Genomic DNA, 21,816 nt, shown 5'->3' on the forward strand with positions numbered 1-21,816 from the left:
GGGAGTCACCCTTAATTAGTCCTCCTTGCTTCCCATGGCTGGTGGGTCAGCGACCCTGTCATTCTTTCTATGTCTCTGCGAACTTCCTGTCACCACTGCAGTACTGCCCCAAGGAAATTAAGAAAAAAACAACAACACAGAAAAGCGATATTCACAGAGGCGATCTCTAAACAGCCAACAGAGCAAGGGCAGTCCCTTACGTCTTATCCCACACAGCGGAGACGGGAGCTGAGTACCAAACTGATTTTAACTAGAGTGGGGGCATGTGTCTAGGAGCCAGACAAGGATATTTATCCGGCCAAGTCCCCACGAGCTCTTCAATACGTATCAAGGAGACATAGTTTTACTCCTTCCTTTCCAATCTGGTGCATTTTATTTCTCTTCCTCTTGCCTGATTCTCTGGCAAGACCCTCAACTATCATGTTTTGCTTTTTTTTTTTTTTTTTTTTTTTTTTGGAAGATCTTACTGGCTTTGTTAGGCAATTCACGCATCTGGCAGAATCCCATCTAGTGACCAGAAGGGCATTTTGCTCTTAGTACCATGGGGAACACAAGTCGTGGAAACAGGAGCCCTTGATTTCTTCCTGATCTCAAGGGGAAGCTTCCAGCCTTTCACTACGACAGACAGCAGCTGTGGGTTTTTCATACACGCCCTTATCAGGTTAAGGAAATTCTCCTCTCTTCTTAGTTTGTTGAATGGTTTTATCATGAAAGAGTATTGGATTTTCAAATACCTAATGAGGTGTGTCACGCTGAGTGATTTTTGTATATCGACCACTGTAGTGGGTTGAACAGCATCTCCCAAGAATTCATGTCCATTCGGAAACTCAGAACATGACTTTATTTGGAAATGGGGTCTTTGCACATGTACTTAGTTAAGATGAGGTCACACTGGATGAGGGTGGGCCCTGGATCCAATGATTCATGTCCTCACAAGAGACAGATGGCCAGGTGACAGTGCAGGCGGGGACTGGCGTGGTGCACCGAGGATTGCCGGCAACCACTGCAAGCCAGGAGCAAGGCCTGAACAGATGCTCCCTGGAAGGAACTAACTCTGCCAGTCACTTGATCTTGGGCCTCCGGAGCTGTGAGGGGATAAGTCTGTGTTGTTTTAAGCCACCTGGTTTGTGGTGCTTTGTTCCTGGAGCCCTAGGAAACATACAATGCCTTCATATTCCTGGGACCAGTCCCGCTTGCGCATGATGTGTAACTTCCTTAACACGCGACTGGATTCCGTTTGCTAGTGTTCTGGAGATTTCCCTCAATCCAGTCTCCACATCGTGGCCGGAGTGATCTTCTAAACGTACAGCTCTGTGCGCCCCCAGTGCCTCGAGGCAGCGACATCCAGTCCCGAGCAGGGCCTCTGAAGCCCTGCACCATGTCCCCCGGGTCCACGTCCCAGCTGTGACAGGCGTCTTTCGGTTCCCTAAGCACATCCCGCGTCGTCACGTCTCCGCCCTCAGAGCTGACCGCTCCCCCTCCTTCAGATGGCGCTTCAGACATCACTTCCTCAGGGCGGCCTTTCCAGAGGCGTCGAGGTCTTTCCTTTGTGGCGCCCTCATTCGCTACGCGTCTAGCTACGCGGCCTGGGTCCCCAGAACTGGGCCATCACCCCAGAGCTGCTCCCTGACATGGAACACCGGCCTCTGCCTGGCACGGGCGATCTGAGGGTCGGATTCAGAAGCGCAGCGTCGGGGTTCCCGTTGTGGCTTTGGTGGTTAACGAACCTGACTGGCACCCGTGAGGACCCAGGTTCGATCCCTGGCCCTGCTCAGTGGGTTAAGGGATCCGGCGTTGCCGTGAGCTGTGGCGTAGGCTGCAGACGTGGCTCGGATCCCGGGTGGCTGTGGCTCTGGCGTAGGCCGGCAGCTACAGCTCTGATTCGGCCCCTACCCTGGGAACTTCCATATGCCACGGGTGCGGCCCTAAAAAGACACCCCCCCCCCCCAAACCAAGACAGAAGCGCAGCCTCCGTTATGGAGGCGGTGGGAGGGCCCCCGAGGCTTCAAAGTCGGCCTGCTTCGTGAGAAAGTGAACGCACAGGCAAGGAAAGCAGCTTGAACCTGTGCAGTCGAGGACCTGTGCGGGGAGATAAAGCTCTGGAGCTCAGAAAAAGGTCCGGGTGCAGGTTGAGCTTAGGGCTCTGGGGGCGCGGGCTGGCGGTCGGGGGATGGCGTGACCGTAGGGGCCTGCGGCACACGAGCAGGGCCGGGCCCCGGGGCCCCCGCAGCGCTGCCTGTGGAGAGCCAGCGAGGGCCTCGGTGAGGGGACCCCAGGGAGAGAGGGGAGAGGTCCTGGATGCCAGGAGAGGAGGAGGGTCTAAGGGAGAACGGGGGCCGGGTGCGGCCTGGCTGCTGTAACACATGGGCTGGCTAGCTCATCAGCGGCGCCAGTTATTTCGGGAAGCTCTGGAAGCCGCAAGTGTGGCCTCCAGGCGCCAGCAGAGTCGGTGTGTGGTAGGAGCCCGCGTCCTGGCTTGCGGACAGCCACGTTCTTGCTGTGTCCTCACAAGCTCTGAAGGAGCACTAGGCCAGTCACCAGGGCTCCACCTCCGTGGCCTAATCCCCTCCCGCAGGACTCTAACTGTGGCCTGTCAAGGACGGGGGTTTCAGAGTTCCCGTCGTGGCGCAGCGGAAACGAATCCAACTGGGAACCATGAAGGTTGCGGGTTCGATCCCTGGCCTCCACTCAGCAGATGAAGGCTCCCACATTGCCGTGGCTGTGGTGTGGGCCGGCAGCTGTAGCTCTGATGGGACCCCCTAGCCTGGGAACCTCCATATGCTGTGGGTGTGGCTCTAAAAAGCAAACAAAAAAAACAAAACAAAAAAAGGGACTGGGGGGGTTTCAACGTGGGGCTTTGGGGAGTACAGAGTCTGCAACAGGGGGAGGCGTGGGGGTTCTGAGGGCGTGGGGCTCCTGTCCTGCCACTCGGTGCCTTCTGGAGCCACCCACCCTCTCAGAGGCGGGAGCCCTCCCTGCCGCCTGGATCCGCTGCCTGGAGAGCAGCTGGCCTGAAATCAGGAAACCCAAGACCAGCCTTCAGCTGCCTCCTCCTCAAGGGCTGTTAGGCTCTTTCTCCCGAGGCTTGAGGATGGCCCTGCTGCCACTGCTATCAGCTTCTTCTTGGGGACTTGAAGGCCAGTGGGGAACAGTGTCCCAACTAGCTTCTCTCTGGAACCCTGTTTGGCCCCCATACAGCGAGGGCCCTGGCCAGCAAGTTTGCGTCTTCCAGAACTCTCTGAGCTCCCTCCCCCTGTTCCTGATGGTGTACAGGTGGGGCCCATTCTTCCCTCCTTCCTCTTCTGTCTCAGGACCTCTGAGTGCCTGCTCACTGTCCTGGCATGGAGGAGGGCTCATGCTCCTTTTGTCCCTTAACCCCATTTTCTTCTTTTTTTTTTTTTTAAGGGCCACGCTCGTGACACATGGAAGTTCCCAGGCTAGCGGTGGAATCCGAGTTGCATCTGTGACCTGTACCACAGCTTATGGCAACGCTGGATCCTTAACCCATGGAGTGGGACCAGGGATCGAGCGCACATCCTCATGGACCCTATGTTGGGTCCTTAACCTGCTGAACCACCATGGGAACTCCGATAACCCCATTTTCTGATTGTCATTGGTCTCACTTGGAGCGTCTGTAATCAGTTTCCAGGCAACAGATTGGCTTTAAATACGTCCTCCCAGTTAACAGCAGCCCTCGGCATGCGCTTCCTCCATGCCGAAGCCTTGCTGGGCCTAAGGCCCACACACGCCTCAGCCTCCCCGCCGCCTCTGCCTCGGGGCTCTGTCTGGCAGGGACCTGGCGGGACCCAGCAGGACCGGCTCTGCGTCCCTGCCCTGCTCGGGGCCTGGCTCACGGTGGGCGCTGGCTCGTGAGGTGGTGACCCTGCAGTGCCTGAGTACTGGGGGTGGGCGGGGGGGGGGGGGAACCAAAATCTGTGTGGATTTACTGTAATTAAGATCATTTAGTTAGACTCGCCCCCCACAGTGACCCTGGGAAGTATTTCCGGTGAGAAAACTGAGGTGCAGAGAGAAGGTGAGGGTTCCCTGGCTCCTTGGTGGCAGAGCCGGGGTGACGAAGCCCCTCTGCCTGCCCGGGAGCCTGTGGCTTTAGTCCCGCGGCCTGGGCAGCAGCCTTCAGCGGGGCTGAGGGCCGTTCATGGGGAAGCTCGTTGCGTCCTGGAGGCAGGGCCGTGCGCGAGACCCCTTTGTCCAGAGGCGGTGTTCCAGGCGGGTTTCTTGACGTCAGAGGGCCTCACAGGATGCTGTGCCATGGCCCGGGCACCTGCTGCCCCCCCCCCCCCCCCCGGGCACGGGTCTCTGGCTCCTGGCTGCTGGGAAGCCAGCTCCCCGCCGCCGCGGCCCTCCTGGCTCTTCCCAGCGGGCGGCCTCCCTTCCCCGCTGCCCACTCCTTCCCTCTCGGCCCCGGGGCCACACAGCCAGCGCCTCAGCAGCATCTTCCACTCGCTCTGCTCCTCTCCCGAAAACCACTGCAGAGGTGACCCCCGGGGCCTGCCGGTGTCCCCGTGGAGCAGAGCGTCCGTCGCCCCCGTCTCGGCCCGGAGCGCCGCCCGAGCCCGGGGAGGCCGAGCGCCCAGCCGCTGCTCCCCTTCCCCCGGAGATCCCCCTCCTCCTCGGGACGTGTGTTTCCCGTCACCCGACTCCCGACAACGTGTGGCCTTGTCGCCCGGCTCCGTGGATGCCGCGTGGTGTTTTGACGGCCCCTCGGCGCTGCGGCCGGGCTCTTGCTCGCGGCCTCTGTGCGCCTCCCGGTGCCGCCGCCCCGCAGCGCCTTTCCGCTCTCAGTCGCCGGCGGCCCTCGGGCTGGCCCCCAGCTTTTGGCTGTCGTGGATGGTGCCGCTGCGAGTGGTGGTGTCCACGTTTTTGTGTGATTGCCTGTTTTCAGGTTTGTGGGCGCTGGAACGTGTGGGTCATGCGGTAGGTCTATGCTTACGTTTTTGAGGAACCACCCGACTTTTTTCCACAGAGACTGCACAGTTTTAATTTCTACCAGCGACGCATTAGGGTTTCAGTGTCTCCGTACTCTCATAACACGTGTGCCCTGGCTGTGGGTCTCTACAAAATCTAAGGTAATTCTAGGCCAGATGTTGTTGAGGCTACTGGGGGTGAGCCATAGCTCCCTTTTTGTTGCATTTCCAGTTGATCTTACTTAAAGAAGTCTCATTGTTTGGGGGTTACAAGTTGTAAATTTAAATGACAAATTTGTACATTTATGAATTCTTTATACAGAATTTATAAGTTGCTCTATACAGAAGCTTTGCGGTAGAATAACAACTTTTATTCAGCTACACAATCCTCACAGCCATTTTATTTATTTTTTAATTTTTAATTTTTTTGTCTTTTTTTGCCATTTCTTGGGCCGCTCCTGCGGCATATGGAGGTTCCCAGGCTAGGGCTCCAATCTGAGCCGCGTCTGCAACCTACACCACAGCTCACGGCAACGCCGGATCGTTAACCCACTGAGCAAGGGCAGGGACCGAACCCGCAACCTCATGGTTCCCAGTCGGATTCGTTAACCACTGCGCCACGACGGGAACTCTCTCACAGCCATTTGAAAACCTATTTCATCTTGTGTAAGATCCAATTGCTAATGGCTTGTAAAATGGCTGCTGGCTGGTAGGAGATTGTTATGGGTTGAGTTGTGTTTCCATTAAAAAAAATACGTTGAAGTCCTAAGTCCTGGCACCTGTGACTGGCCCTCGTTTGAAATGGGGTCTTTGCGAGTGTAATCAAGTTAAGGTGAGGTGTATGGTGTTGGGTGGGTCCTGATCCAGTCTGACCGGTGTCCTTCTAAGACGGGCGGAGCACAGGCTGTATGCAGACGGGGCAGAGATGAATGTAGCTGTGAACCAGCAACACTCCGGGCTTCCAGAAGCCGGAAGAGGCAAAGAAGGATCTCCCCAAGAGGGTTCTGAGAGAGCCCCGCCCTGCCGCCAGGACCTCGATCCTGGACCTCAGCCTCCAGAACTGTGACAGAAAAAATTCTGTTGCTCGAAGCCACTCAGGTTGCCGGGAAGCCACAAGGATGCAGGAGGCTTATTGTACACAGATGGGTTGCTGCTTTTTTGACCGTCTCTATCTGATAACACCAGAAAGAGCCGAAGCGTTAACTCCGATGAAGTGATGTCTGTATTTTGTCTCTGACAGGCCAAGGGTGGGGGATACGAGAGTGAAAGCGCTTACCCAAACGCCGAGCTCGTGTTCCTGGAGATCCACAACATTCACGTGATGAGAGAGTCGCTGCGGAAGCTGAAGGAGATCGCCTACCCCTCCATCGACGAGGCGCGGTGGCTGTCCAACGTGGATGGGACGCACTGGCTGGAGTACATCAGGGTACGGAGGGGGCCCGTCCCCTCCACGCTTTCTGCTTAGGACTTCTCTGCATCCGTGCAGCTGGGCTAGAAAGCTCTCTGTCTGGCCGGCTGTCTAGGTGGTTTCTTTACATTGCAAAGAAGTGCATCTCTCTGCGTACTTGGGCTTTCATGGTTTCCGTGGGCAGCATCCAAACCGTGGGCCTTGTTGGGGGGGGGGCTTTTGTGACATCATAGGAAGGGATAATGCTCGCCCCGATCAAGTTTTTAACGTACTTTGTGGCCCTTTGATAAAGGACCCTATTTACGACTGTAGTTTTTCTTAGTGTAAGTTTTCCTTTTTTTCCTCAGGCTGCTAATGTTTCCTAGTGATTCTTAAATTCATTGCATTCTTGTTGGGGTTATTAACATGAACTTCCAGTGTTCTCCACGGAATTCTTTTTGCTGTAATAGAAATTAAATGTAGTCTGGTTTCATGTGCCTTCTTTTCTGAAGATGCTTCTCGCTGGAGCAGTAAGAATTGCTGATAAAATAGAGTCGGGGAAGAGCTCGGTGGTGGTGCACTGCAGCGACGGGTGGGACCGAACAGCCCAGCTGACGTCTCTGGCCATGCTGATGCTGGACAGCTACTACCGCACCATTAGAGGATTCGAGGCTCTCATAGAAAAGGAGTGGCTAAGCTTTGGACATAGGTTTGCACTGGTAGGTTGGGGGGGGGGTGCATGCCCGGCTACTTTTCTTTATCACGTGCATGTGCCTGTCACATAATTACACATACGCACGTGCTGGCTTCGTGCTCTGTGTGAGACCTGAATTGCCATAATAGAAAGCCTTGGACCTCAGCATTGTATGTTTCTGGTAGGGCCTTCTTTTTTTTTTTCCCCCGTGTAGATATGCCTTTAAAAAAGTTGAGGTAAAATTCATATAACATAGAATTAACCATATTAAACCTATACTGCATTTACAATGCTGTGCAACCACCTTCTCTATCTAGTTCCAGAACATTTTCACCACTCCCAAAAGAAGACCCCGTACACTTGAAGTAGTCGCTCCCCATTTCCCTCTCCCCCAGCCCCTGCCAACCACTGATCTGCTTTCCATGTCCCTGAATTTGCCAACTCTAAGTACCTGATATAAAAGGAGTCATGCAGGACTTCCTGTCGTGGCTCAGTGGTCATGAACCCGACTAGTATCCACGAGGACACAGGTTCGATCCCTGGCTTCACTCAGTGGGTCGGGGATCTGGCGTTGCCATGAGCTGTGATGTAGGTCGCAGATGCGGCTGGGATCCTGTGTTGCTGTGGCTGTGGTGTAGGCTGGTGGCTACAGCTGCAGTTTGACCCCTAGCCTGGGAACGTCCATGTGCCATGAGTATGGCCCTAAAAATACAAAAAAAAAAAAAAAAAGTCATACAATATTTGCCTTTCTGTGACTGGCTTATTTCACTAAGCACAATGTTTTCAAGGTTTACCCCTGTTATAGCATCTATCAAATTTTAATTCCTTTTCTTGACTGAATACTATTCCACTGTATGGATATACCATTTTGTTTATTCATTTGCCTGTTGATGGACCTTTGAGTTATTTCTATCTGTTGGCTGTTGTGAATAATACTTCTGTGAATACTGTTGTACGAGATTTTGCCATACAAAGTTCCATAAGACTGGGTGGCTTAAATGACAGAAATGTATTGTTTCACAGTTCTATTCTTTTTTTTTTTTTTTTTTTTTTTTTTTTGCTATTTCTTTGGGCCACTTCTGCGGCATATGGAGGTTCCCAGGCTAGGGGTCGAATCGGAGCTGGAGCCACCGGCCTACGCCAGAGCCACAGCAACGCGGGATCCGAGCCGCGTCTGCAACCTACACCACAGCTCACGGCAACGCCGGATCGTTAACCCACTGAGCAAGGGCAGGGACCGAACCCGCAACCTCACAGTTCCTAGTCGGATTCGTTAACCACTGCGCCACAACGGGAACTCCCTTACTTTCTTTTTTTTGTTTGTTTTTTGTTTTTTTGTCTTTTTGCCTTTTCTAGGGCTGCTCCCATGGCACATGGAGGTTCCCAGGCTAGGGGTCAAATCGGAGCTGTAGCCACCGGCCTACGCCAGAGCCACAGCAACGCGGGATCCGAGCCGCGTCTACAACCTACACCACAGCTCACGGCAACGCCGGATCATTAACCCACTGAGCGAGGGCAGGGACCGAACCCGCACCCTCATGGTTCCTAGTCGGATTCGTTAACCACTGTGCCACGACGGGAACTCCTGTTTCACAGTTCTAGAGAATAGAAATACAAGATCAAGGTTATGGCAGGGTTGGTTTCTCCTGAGGCCTCTCTCCTTGGCTTATAGATAGCTGCCTTCTTGCTGTCTCCTCACATGGCCTTTGCTCTATGCACACACATCCTGGTGTCTCTCTGTGTCCAAGTTGCCTCCTCTTCTTTTTTTTGCCTTTTTTTGTCTTTTTGCCATTTCTTGGGCTGCTCCCGCGGCATATGGAGGTTCCCAGGCTAGGGGTTGAATCGGAGCTGTAGCCACCGGCCTACGCCAGAGCCACAGCCACACGGGATCCGAGCCGCGTCTGCGACCTACACCACAGCTCACGGCAACGCCAGATCTTTAACCCACTGAGCAAGGCCAAGGATCAAACCCGCAACCTCATGGCTCCTAGTTGGATTCGTTAACCACTGAGCCATGACGGGAACACCCCTTTTTTTTGTCTTCTGAAGGCTGTACCCATGGCATATGGAATTTCCCAGGCTAGGGGTTGAATCAGAGCTACAGCTGCCAGCCTATGTCACAGCCACAGTGACAGCAACATGGGATCTGAGCTGCACCTGTGACCCACGCCACAGCTCACCGTGATGCAGCAGTGCCGGGTCCTTAAGCCACCGAGCAAGGCCAGGGATGCAACTCACATCCTCATGGATGCTAGTTGGGTTCGTCCCTGCTGAGAAAGCGACAACGGGAACTCCCAAGTCTCCTCTTCTACGAACATGAGGCAGATGGCCTTAGGGCCCCCTGGGACAGCCTCCCTTGAACTTAGGCCCTTTAAGTTAAGAGGTGATTATGTCCCTGTGCAGGCCCGTTGTGAGGTATTGACGGTTAGGCCCTCAACATTTGGGTGTGGACCTGGGAGTGGAATTGCTGTCTCGTCTGGCCGGGCATCCTTGGGCAGCTCTTTGATTTAGTTCATGTGGCTGCTCGTTCCTTTGGGGCCCCTCCATACCCATCTCAGGCCAGGAAGTGCCTGGCACACTTCATTGCCTTCGTTATTTTCAGGTCTTCCTCCCACAACTAGACCACAGGCGAATCGTTCACTGAGCACAGATGCCATGTCTCATTTGTCTTGGTGCCCTAGCTGCCTGCTGCCCAGGGGCCTGGCCTCTGCTGGACACCACGAAACCGCCTGAGAGCCTGAGGGCCAGGCGGGAGGCCGTGCGCACACTGTAACGGTTCAGCGTGTGTCCGTTAAAGAAAGAATGCATCTGAAGTTGTGAACTGTTGATGCAAAACCTCCCCAGGTGCCTTCAGTATTGGGGAGCAGGTTCCCCAAATTATTTTGTAAAGGAGAAGTATAGAAATAAGGCAATGCATGTAGCCACTGTGGAGACCAGTATGGCAGTTCCTCAAAAAATTAAAAATAGAACTATCATATGATCCAGCAATTCTGCCTCTGAGTATATACCCAGATGAAGTGAAAACAGAGACTCGAACACTTCCTTGCACACCCATGTTCACAGCAGCATGATTTACAGTAGCCCAAAGGTGGAGGCAACCCAGTGTCCATGGAGAGACGAATGGGTGAGCAGGATGTGGCCCGCCCATACAAGGCCGTATTATTCCACTTCCAAAGGGAAGGACACGCTGACGCCTGCTACCACCTGGGTGAACTCTGAGGCCACTATGTCAGTGTAAGGGGCTAGTTGCAAGACGACAGACTGCACGATTCCATGCGTGTGAAGTATCTAGAGCAGCCAAACCCAGAGAGACCAGGTCGGGTGACGGGTGCCAGGGGCTGGGGGCAGGGAGTGGGGCGGTCCTCTTTACCGAGACCCCGTTTCAGTTTGGGAAGGTGACGAAGTTCTGGAGATGGATGGGGCTGATGATTGAACAACAGTGTGAAGGTACTTCATGCCAGGAAACTGTACACTTGAATTCGATATGTGTGTTTCACTACAATTTAACAAAAAAGAAGGCAGGACATTGTTATTCTGAGGTGTTCATGTTGACTTGGGCATTTCTTCGTTTTTATCTCTCCTGGGCAATTTCACGGACCCAGTATTCCTCACGCTTTGTGTGCGATTTGCCTTGTATCTTCATAACTTTTCTTTCTCCTCCTTTCGCTTAGTCATCAAATTACACGAAGCTTCTGTTAGAATGTTAGAATGTCCTGTGCTGTTTTTTAACTTGACATTTTCAGTGTTCTTGTCAGTCCCATTTATTATGTGTCTGAATCTACTGACATCTTCTAAAATATCAAAAAGTATGACATGCAATACTGGATGTCAATTATATCTCAAAACTGGAAAAAAAAAAAAACCCGAAACAAAACAGAAACATAATCTTGGAACCCCCCCCCCAGGACTCCCCATTAGCATTTCAAGAGGGACGTTTTGAGGCTGAGTCAGGTAGAATTGGCAAAAACTTGTAGATGGTTAATCCTTATTTTGATTCTCAGACTTCCTGACGTGTCTGAAAAATGGGGGACCCCCCCCCAACTATACTTGTGGAGACTGGCGGTTGTAATGTGCTTTATGAGCTGCTGATCGCTAGTCCCACATAGACACTGAGCACCTGTGTGGTGGCTGGGGTCGACCCCATCACTTGGACTGAAAAGGTGACTGGCCATTTGCTTGCTACTTCTTGATCTCAACTCTATTACAGCAAAAATATGAAACAATCAGCATTTAAAAATATAGTACACTGAAATTTTGCTTCCTTAGACTAATGGAAGTCAGTTCCATTCAGGGAACGTTTTGGAGTGCCTTTTACGTGCCAGGAACTCACCACCTGGTGATTCCTACCACCAGGCAATTTAAAGTGACTTTTGAGAGGACCGTGACACACATTACAGTGTTTAACGTCTTGATTCTTTTCAGCGAGTGGGCCATGGCAATGACAACCATGCAGATGCTGACCGATCCCCTATATTCCTTCAGTTTGTTGACTGTGTTTGGCAAATGACGAGACAGGTGAGAGATTTCAAGTATATTTCTGACGTTTGTAGTCTGATTCAAACCTACCTTAAGGTTGAAGAGAAACTTAAGTATCTCGTACATTCAAAATGAAGACGTGCGTGCGCGTGTGTGTCTTAAATATGACCCAGTCCGTTATTTAACTCTGCTTTATTGTGGTCTCTGCACGCGGGTGGAAAAAGAATTTTCTGGATTTAAAGCCAGGTGTAGACAAGACAAGGTTATTGAGGGAGAGACACTGTTCACACAGTGGGCCGACTCCCGCATGATGAGGGAGCGCCGACTCCGTGCGCATGGGCGGGACTGTTCCTATGGCCCAAAGACAAAGGAGGGCGAGGAGGGGTCTGGCCGTACACCTGGTCACCTGCCGGTTGGTTGGGGGAGGACGGGGTCCTCGGGTCCCCTGGCCGGCTGGTTGGGGGTATTTGTTGCCCCTAGAGGGCGGGGTAAGGAGTGGGCCACACACCTTTCCCAGTGGGGCAGGACGGCGTAGGCCAAGGTGCTGGGCTGGGGAGGGCCTTGGGCACTTTGTAACAGTGACGGTGAGACAGGTGGGGTGATGAGGGTCAGGCTGTTTGAGTTTTATTTCCTCGGAGAAGCCTTGAAGTCCCACATGCCCCCTCTTTTTCTGGAGGGCCAAGTCTTGGGCCCCTTTGAATACCCTGCTCATGTCTACCTACCTCCTTACTTCCCTCCCTGGCGTCTGGGGACCCAGAGTGTAAGGGAGAAGGGGTGATGACCGCTCTGGCTGCTTCCTGGTGAACGGGATTGTTGTGGGGTCCTGGGTTCCCTCCGCCTGCTCTCTGTCAGGGTCTTTCTGAAGAGGGAGGTGTGGCGCCACGGAATGATGTGGCAGCTTGTTCCAGCGTTGTTAGGTGTGGCCTTAGGGGTTGGTATATCCCTGTTGCATTACCATTTGGAGACTTACTTGCTATATCCTAGAAGAAAGAAACTTAACAAGGAGCTTAAAGAGACATGGCCCAAAGGTTAACGGAAGTTGAAAGGCCACCAAGGGGCCTAAAAGAGGAGTTAGTAACCAAGAGAACCAGGACCAGACATCGGTTTTAAAGTCCCCCCAGTTGAGTCCCCCTGAGGCTCCTCTCTTACAGAACCTCTTTGCTCTATCAGTAACGTCTTGAAGGTTAGTGTGCATTTGGCTTCATTGTTCTTCTAAAGTTGCCAAGCAGTGAAAATAGAGTTTGGGAGTCCTGCTGAGCCCACTCCTATCCCAAGGATAATCCCTAGGCCTGAAATTAGGGTGAGGGCTGCTCGCGGCTGCCTAGGGAGTTGAGAGTATAGGGGACGTGGCAGACTGTCATTTATGACAGGGAGGTTGGGAATTATGTGTGCAGGGGTGCAGGTTCCTGTCCAATTGGCCGGATGACTAAATAGGCATTGGGGCCGCAGGGAAAATAGGCTGGTTTGTAGGGTCTAGACACACATCTAGAGCAATGCTAAAAGAGGGGTCTAAACGGCCAGGGGAATGTTCTGTGCCCTCATAGGTGAAGGGTGGGGAGAGGAATTCTTAGCCCAGTTAAAGAAGGCTTCCATCCTAGGTCATGATTTTTAGGTGTCTGAAGCTTTTTGCGGTCTTCTTGTTTGAGATGAGAGGGTTGGAACCAAAAATTGTGGTTTCGATAGAGGCAGCTAGGGTGGGAGGAGTGGGACAGATGGAAGTCCCAAACTAGCTGCCATGTGTCCAGGCGGTGGTAATGGCGGGAGGTTTGGGGAAGGAAATGTCGTGAAAAGGGGACTCAGAATGCTCAGTGTGAAGACACTTGCTTCTGCTGTGGTCTCCAGGGCACCCAGGTTCGGGTAGGGAAGAGAGTGGAGGTATGATTGCAGGTCTTGGAAATACTGAAGAATCGACCTGCAGGGGCCCCGTTCTGGAGAGAGAGGATAAGATGCAAGGCGGGGCTGGCCGTATCAGAGACCCAGGAGAACTGGGCCCTCAAAGGTGGGAGCGAGGTTTCTGGTGTGTGTGGCTGAGAAGTATATGAGCCACTGCTGCTTTTCCTCTGGATGAACGGCCCATCCGGCCCATCCGAATAGGCAGGGGCCAGGTAGGACCCATGCTGCGGGGGAAACAGCGGCGCACATCCAGCAGCTTTTGCACAAGCCTGGGGACGGCTGGTTGCGTTGGAAGGCTTCTTGAACTGTGGGTGAGGGTTGTGTGTATGAGTCAAAGAAAGAGAAAGGCGGAGGGTCCGCGCAGTTTCCAGGACGTTATGTGTAAAATTGACGGAGTTGGTCTGGAGTATAATCCTGAGAGTCTCCTTGGAGAGGCCTTGAAGTCCCTCAAGTTCGATTATAATTCACTTAGAAATACGAGCAGAACATCAGAAGCAATCAGTTCATGCCAAAAGGTGCTTTTCCCACGCACATGGTTTTGGTCCGTCATGCTGTCCAGCAGCCGTGCAGACCCCGGCCCTCAGTCCTTCTGTGTCACTCGTCCCCTCTCTGGCAGGGTAAACACACACAGACCCTGCTGAGCAGGTGCTGGAAGACTCGCCAGGTGGGAGAAATGGCGGTGTGACTGACGAGGGGATGAGACCAGGGAATCCAGGAAAGTCCAAGGGGAGGAGGGGAGTGAGCGAGTCTCCCAGGACCAGGGGCACGCAGGAAGCTGCTGCGCATCTTGTCGTTACCTGGTAACGCACGGGGTCCTGGTGACCCGGGGGGCCCTGCGTGGTCCCGCTTCCTTGAGCTCCTGAGCCCGATGGTCAGCGGGCCAGAGGCACGTGCCATTTCCTCCTGCACCTCCAACATCCAAGTGGAGTTTGGGGTCTTAGCCTCGTGCTGGGACACAGTGCTGGAGAAATGGACCTGGAGTCGGAGCCAGAGAGTGAGCTAGAGGGACCGAGACGGGAGGGCACAGAAACAGAGGCAGAGGTACGGTGAGAGAGACCGGGAGCGGGAGGGGCAAGCAGGTGCCTGCTGGGGTGGGGTTGTGGGGGCGGGGGGAGAGCAGAGAGGAGCACAGCCTGGCTCGCTCTCTCTTGTCGACCCGGAGGTCTGGCCCTGGCTGACTGGGCCTCCTGGCCGCCTTATCACGAGTACCCTGAGGCCTGTGAGAGGGCGGCTGTCCCGCCACCCCCCCCCCCACCTTGGAACATCTGAAATACCAGCCCATTTCCCCACTGTTACCACTGTGAGTGTGTTGGCACAGGACAAAGGCTGGGACCCACCACCCTGCCTGAGCCACCTCAGCTCGGGCCCCTCCCGTGGGCCCCGGAGCCTAGCTCTCCATCTGAGCTCTGCGTGTACGATGTTGGCGCCTGGACACTTGGGCCCCTTCCCAGAGCCCCTTCCTCCCGGGAGAGGCCTGGCTGTGTGGTTCCCCAGTGGCTCTCATGTGAAAATGAGTTAGAAGAGTTAGAAGACCAGTGACCCCAACAAGTGGTTCCAAGTGCGGTCCTGGGCCAGTACCTGCAGCCTCCCCCGGAACTGAGAAATGCAGATTCCCAGGCCCCGCCCCAGCTCTGCTGACACGGGGTTGCAGGGGGGTGCACTCTGCTTCACGAGCCCTCCGGGGATTCTGCTCTACACCGCGCCCACAGATCCCCTGGGGAGCTTGTGAAAATGCGGCTTCTGATTCATGAGAGTGTGCCTTGGGTTTTTTTTTTTTTTTCCTTGCCCCTTTTTAGGGCCGGACCTGTGGCATATGGAGCTTCCCAGGCTAGGAGTCAGATCAGAGCTACAGGTGCCGGCCTACACCACAGCCACGGCAATGCTAGATCTGAGCCATGGGTGACCTATACCACAGCTCACGGGCCACACCAGATCCTTAACCCACTGAGCGAGGCCAGGGATCGAACCCACATCCTCATGGATACTAGTTGGGTTCGTAACCCACTGAGCCACAACGGGAACTCCCAGAATCTGCATTTCTGCTGCCAGGTTGTGCTGCTGTTCCACAGATTACACTGGAGCAGCAAGGATCTCGAGAGAATAGACCTTCATAAACAAGAAAAACTGGGGTGGCGTGAGGTTCTAGGCAGCCAAAATGGATTTCGCAGAGTCCGTAGGCCCTTCTCAGAATTTCTCTTACTTGGAGACCCAGCTCCCTCAATTCGGTTGTGCTCCTGCGTTATCTGCGCACAGCGGATTCAAAGCAGCCAATTAGCTAGGGGGTGGGAGGCGGAAGGAGGGGTGGTTCCAGAAGCGGGCGCCCGATGGTATGGGTGACAGGGAACAGCAAACACAGGGTCAGAAGGTACGGAGGCCGGCCCCGTTTTTACCATCTCGTGATGTCCTGTGCTTGCTATATCACTCGCTGTTTCTGCTGATGCCGAGCTGTTATCGAATGCATCGGGTCCCGCGGCTGGCTGCTTACAAAATCCGTACAGATGTTGGTAGGAGGGAAAGGGGCCCTTAATCAGAATGCCAGCCATCTGGGGCGACGGTGGACGTGACAGTCTCCAACCCGCCTCTGAGGATTTCGCTGGGCCGCGGAAGTTTTAAAGGGAAACAGGCAAGTGGTCACAGTGGAGGCATCACCATTGAGGTGGGCTCCCCTCTCACTTGCAGGCTCGTCATCGACTCCGTTTGTTGGGGAGGCGACTGAAGGGGAAGCGGGGAAGAGATCTGGTCCTCTGTTAACTCCTTGTTCTTCATTTCTGCTCTGATCTACGGAAAGACCTGGCAAGTTAGGCAACATACTGTGTGATTAGACGGTGTGGAAGGTGCGCTGGGGCAGGAGCCGGGTAGAGCGTGGGGGCGCTGGGTTCAAGGTTGGTTATGGTATCGCTTTGCTAAAGTGACCAAAAGGGAGCTTCCTGCCGAGGGGGCTTCGTGCTTCCAAATCCCCATTTCTACAGGACTGGGGGGAAGGTCTGTCTTCTGTAACACCTCATGCTGACACTGGGTGCCATCTTCTCAGAGCGGCATCTCTTTGTGACAATTTTAGTTGCCCCTTTATATACACGGGCAGAGCAAGCTACAATTATTTTGATGCCCACAAAGATATAGACTATTATGAGCAGTAATGTTAATCCCATTCTCTTGAGGCCGCAGACTCCGGACTGCTCAAGGCGGAGCAGCGTCTGTCATGGCTGCAGTCTGGTCATCGTGCAGGTGCCTTTTTCCTCTGGCGGCAGCTATAGTATTTGTAAATCAAGTCAGGAATGTGCCTCAGACACTGGGTCTTGTGACTCTGTTGTTCTAATTGTGAAGTGCTTGCTGGTTTTGTACCTGCCCGGGGAGGAGGGGAGGCGGGGGTGCTGCAGGGTGCTGCTTGGTTTCAAAGGCAGTAACAAAATCAAATGATGCAGGTGTTCAGGTTAAGGCAAAAAGGTATGAAATACACTTTGGAAAAATTGCATAAAAGGGTTGAACACAGAAAATGATTGTAATGCTTCTGAAGGGAGAAGCCCCATTTTTGTGGATGTGAAGGAGCTTATTCCTTCCAAATGTCTAGATAACTTGTGTAACATCGTCAAACTGGCTTCCATTCTTATATTGCTTAGTGCCTATTGTCTTGTCCAATCTATATCATTTTTGTAATGTTGACTGTATTTTAAGAAGGAAAATGAGGGGTTTGGGTTAGAACATTTCAGATGCCACTTACTCTGTCCATGAAGTGTGTATAACTCATTTCTTCTATAATAACATTGTTAATGCATTAGGAGACACAGCAGTGATCCGTCTATCAGTTGAGTCACACGTGAGTGAGATGTGTAGCTTGTTAGAAGAGATGCTTTAATGTGACAAGATTGACTTTTTTTTAGGTTTTCTACTGCTAAATCAAGCAAGCTAGATCAGTGTCATGTTGTTAGAAATCTCAGAATAAAATGCACTAGTCTCTGCACACAAATTGACATCAAAGGAACTAAGGGGAAAGTAATAGAGGGATTCTAGAGAAGAGGCTCAAAGACATTGTGCAAGAAGCCCGGCTTCCACGACTTCCCGCCCCTTTGGGTAGGTTTAATAGTTGATATTTTTGTCCCTCCAGAGGTGCAGCTTTTCATTATGGATTTTGGTGGGGTTTCAGAGGCCACACGTTTTAAGGAGACGGTGTGGTTTCCAGGAGAAGCCGCCACAACCAATGGGGTGAATCACACACAGAGGCTGACTCTCTTCCTCGTACCCCTCTAGCGGTTGCTCCTTCCTCGGATGAACTGTCTTCTGGGTTGAGTCAGTGCCACGGCACCCAGGGCCCGTGAGGGGCAGTCCTGACCTAACAGGGAGCCGGCACCCTTGTGTTCCGGTGTCGTGGGTGCTGATGGGCTGGGCCTGGGCCCCGCCCACTCTGACCTCCCATCCTGCTCCACCTGCTGGGCTGATCTAGCTTGCTTGCTTTAGCAGTAGGAAACCTAACAGAAGGGTCAGTCTTGTCGCGTTCATGGATCTCTTCTAACAAGCTGCACATCTCAGTCACTCAGTTGATAGACTGATCCTTGGTGTGTCTCCTAAGATGCATTAACAATGTTATTGTAGAAGAAATGAGTCATACGCATTTCGTGGACAGAATCTTAAAGCTGTAAGAGGCATCTGAAATGTTCCAACCCAAACCCCTCATTTTCTTTAAAATACAGTAAACATTACAAACACCCCCAACCAAGCTCCCAGATCCAGAATGCGGGCTCGGGGTTAGAAAAGAACATGTTTCAAAAAACATGCAATAGGAGCTTTGCTGTCCTGTTAGTAAATGTGTATTTTTCACTGTTTGAAAATAAGATCCAGACCTTCCATTTCCATCCTTGATTTAAATAAAGCTTTAGTATACATACATTTTACATTTTTGCTTAAAATTCACACATTTCATGGTGCCGATAATTTATAAATAGAGCATAACCAGGTTGCCTAGAAAATTACCAGGCAGAATGGACATAATGTACTTGACCTTTTAAAAGACAGCAATCGGGACCGTGAGGTCATTGTCAGAGTTGCAAGGAGTGATCCCAAAGGCTCTGAGAGAGGGTTACCCAGGGGCGCTCTCCAGCATCTCAGCCAGATTTAGTTCACCCAGGAACAAGAACGTTCGTAAGCACCACCCCCACAGCTAGTTTCCAGCGGCTTCTGAGGACGGGGTGTTCTGATGTGGTTCCTTACAAGAGCTGTGTGTTTCTCAGAGAGCGATCTTAAGGCGGAGACAGAGGCGAATCTCAGTCTGGGAAGCCGAGCAGAATCCCTCACAGGGGCCAGTGTAACAGTCCTGGGGAGCGGGGGGGAAGAGAGCAATTTCGGATGGAGTTTGCACGGCCCCGAATGGGCCGTGACCATTGTGTCTAATTGAGAAGCTTGCCTCTGGTCTAGCAAAGCAATAAAGGTAAGCTTAAAAAAGAAACCCTCTCTCGGTGACCCTGGCTGTCACGCTCGCGGTGACAGGGTCGGTTGCGCTAGTGGGCAAACATCTCTGATGAGGGACTCGGTCTTTAAAGTCAGCTGACAAATAAAACCATGCAGGGTAGTTCTCTTTGGTTTGGTTCCGACTGGCTTTGCTCCACTGGTGCAGGGGAGGCCCGTACCTGCCTGCTGCGAGGGTCGTCATTAGCGTTCCAGATCGCCCCTCCTGTCCGCTAAGGGTCAGCTACCGGCTAGAACCTCCTGGCCGTGGTTATTCTTGGCTGGAATTCTGCTCAGCCTCATTAAGAATTAACCTACAACAGCAATTGAGAGGACCAAGTAGTGTTCTCCCTTATTCTGTTAATATAATGATTTTTTTTTTTTTTCCTGGCTAACACTGATCTTCAGCTCTTAAACCAGCCTCCCTGTGTCCCCAGGCAAAGCCCGATCTGTCGCATGTTCATGGAGTTGTCTCTGTGGGAAGGTTTTTAATTTGGAGTTGTTTCTTTAATAGATAAAGACTTGGCCTTTCTTCTTGAGGCACGTTTGGTGCCCACGCGGTGCCCGGGAACCCCCTCCTTTTCTCCGGGACTCAGGACGTGCGTCCAGGTGAACGATGGGGCGACAGCCGGTGTCCGTGGCTCATGGGTTTCCGTCCTGGGGCGGGGGCGAGGGCGGCACCGCCCTGTGCTGCTGCCTGTTGCCAGGGTCTGGAAGAACTATTTCCTAAAGTTCGTCCAGCTTTCTAGTTGTTTCTGGAAGAAGGGCGAATGTAGGCCCAGTCCTCCCATCACGGTGAGGAGGAGAAGCTCCAGGAGCTCTCGTGGGCACCGCTCGGTCCGGCGGTTTCTGTGGCTCAGGCTGTGTCCACGCCGGATCTGTGAGCCCGGACTGGAGCCTGGACATGGCTGCGTTCCACGGGGCTCGGTCTTCCTTTTCACCGTCGACCCCACTCCCAGTTGGCATCCGCCGTCTTCCACGACGCATTGGTACCAGATCGCTTTAGAGACCGAAGCTGAAAACGACACCTCACTTCTCTCTCCGTGTCAGTTCCCCTCAGCCTTCGAGTTTAACGAGCTGTTCCTGATCACGGTGCTGGATCACCTCTACAGCTGCCTCTTCGGGACTTTCTTATGCGACTGTGAACAGCAGCGGTTCAAAGAGGTACGTGCATTTCGCCTCCCTGCTTTGCTGGCTGCCCGGTGCCCTCCCCGTGAAGGGCCGCTGTCAAAGGGTCTGGAAGCAGAGGGGCCTGGGTCTCGCCCTGCTGCTGTCTGAGCGGAGGCCCTGTGCTAAGTGCCCTCCCAGGGTCCCCCGGCCCAGCGCAAGGCGCTCATCTTCCTGGTTGTTGGACGAAAGGCCGTACTTTCTGGGCCCCGGGGCCCAGGGAGCCACAGCTCTCGAGCACTCTAGGGTCAGTACTAGATTCCGGAATGCTCGGCTCCTGCTTGTTGTCCTCTGGGCTGTGGGGCAGAAGGGTGCCAGGGGACTGAGGACAAGTCTGTAGATGAGCCCAGCCTCTCTCTAGACGGCAAGCTTCTCACAGTTAGACTCACCGCTTCCTTTTCTCCTCACTTTGGAGTCAAAGACAGAAACTATCAAAAGTCAGGACGCAGTTTTAAGAATGTCCCCTGGGCGTTCCCGTCGTGGTGCAGCAGAAACGAATCCGACTAGGAACCGTGAGGTTGCGGGTTCAATCCCTGGCCTTGCTTCGCGGGTTGAGGATCCGGCATTGCCGTGAGCTGTGGTGTAGGTCGCAGACGCGGCTCGGATCCTGCGTTGCTGTGGCTGTGGCCTAGGCCGGCAGCTGTAGCGCTGATTCGACCCCTAGCCTGGGAACCTCCATATGCTGAGGGTGCGGTCTTTAAAAAAAGAATGTCCCCTGGTTCATAGAAAAGGATTGCTGCCTGCGGGCTCAGCGTGCTGGACCATCAGAGAACTCGGGAGACGGCGGCGGGCCCAGAGCCCAGCTCCCCCTCCCTGGGCAGCCTCCCCTCAGCCAGCCCCTCATCCCGCGCCCACACCCTCTCTGGTCCTCCCCTGCTCTGCTGGCCTTCCCCACGTGGTCTCTTCCCCCCCCCCCCCCTTAAAAATTTTTTTTTTATTCTAGTTGGTTTACAATGTTGTGTCCGTTTCTGCAGGGCAGCAAAGTGACCCAGTCACACAGGTACATACATTGCTTCTCTCACATTAGCCTCCATCATTACGAGGGACTAGATACAGTTCCCTGTGCTACACAGCAGGACCTCATGGCTTATCCACTCCAAAGGCAAGAGTTTGCATCTGTTAACACCCCGTCCATCCCACCCCCTCCCCGTCCCCCTGGGCAACCACACGTCTGTTCTCCATGTCCATGAGTTTCTTTTCTGTGGAAAGGGTCATTTGTGCCATATGTGAGATTCCATTTATGAGTGATATCATGTGGTGTTTGTCCATCTCTTTCTGACTTCACTTAGGATGAGAGTCTCTAGGTCCGTCCATGGTGCTGCAGATGGCATTATTTTGTTCTTTTTAATGGCTGAGTAGTAGTCCATTGTGTATATATACCACATCTTCCGAATCCAGTCATCTGCGGATGGGCATTTAGGTTGTTTCCATGTCTTGGCTGTTGTGAATAGTGCTGCAATGAACATCGGGGTGCCTGTGTCTTTTTCAAGGAACCTCCATGCTGTTTTCCTTAGTTCTCGTATCAGTTTACATTCCCACCACCAGTGCAGCATCTTTCCATGTGCTCATTGGCTGTCTCTATAGGTCTGTAGACAAATGTTTATTCAGATCCTTTGCCCATTTTTATTTCCATTATCTTTTTTTTATTGAGTGAAAGAGTTCCTCATGCATTCTTTATATACACGAGTCCCTTATCAGATGAGATGTGCAAATATTCTCTCCTGTGCATTGTCTTCTCACTATTTTGATGGTGTCATATGAAACACACAAGTCTTTAATTTTGATGAAGTCCAAGTTATGTTTTATTGTTGCTATTGTTGCTTGTGCCTTTGGAGTCG

General features: G+C 52.9%; 1 protein-coding gene across 10 annotated transcripts in view; it reads left to right on the forward strand.

Moving 5' to 3' along the window:
• The window catches only part of MTMR1 (myotubularin related protein 1), a 61,243-nt gene that overhangs the window by 32,975 nt on the left and 6,452 nt on the right, over positions 1–21,816 (forward strand). For 9 of the 10 annotated variants that reach the window (XM_047765786.1, XM_047765782.1, XM_047765787.1 and 6 more), the window contains 4 exons: positions 6,166–6,351; positions 6,825–7,031; positions 11,429–11,521; positions 19,862–19,975. In XM_047765786.1, the coding sequence (XP_047621742.1) occupies positions 6,166–6,351; positions 6,825–7,031; positions 11,429–11,521; positions 19,862–19,975 (600 nt within the window). Of the gene's footprint in view, positions 1–6,165; positions 6,352–6,824; positions 7,032–11,428; positions 11,522–19,325; positions 19,421–19,861; positions 19,976–21,816 lie in introns of all 10 variants that reach the window. The other variant, XR_007132910.1, reaches the window with a different exon arrangement.

This window comes from Phacochoerus africanus, chromosome X (genome assembly GCF_016906955.1).
Source record: "Phacochoerus africanus isolate WHEZ1 chromosome X, ROS_Pafr_v1, whole genome shotgun sequence".
Lineage (NCBI taxonomy): Eukaryota > Metazoa > Chordata > Mammalia > Artiodactyla > Suidae > Phacochoerus > Phacochoerus africanus.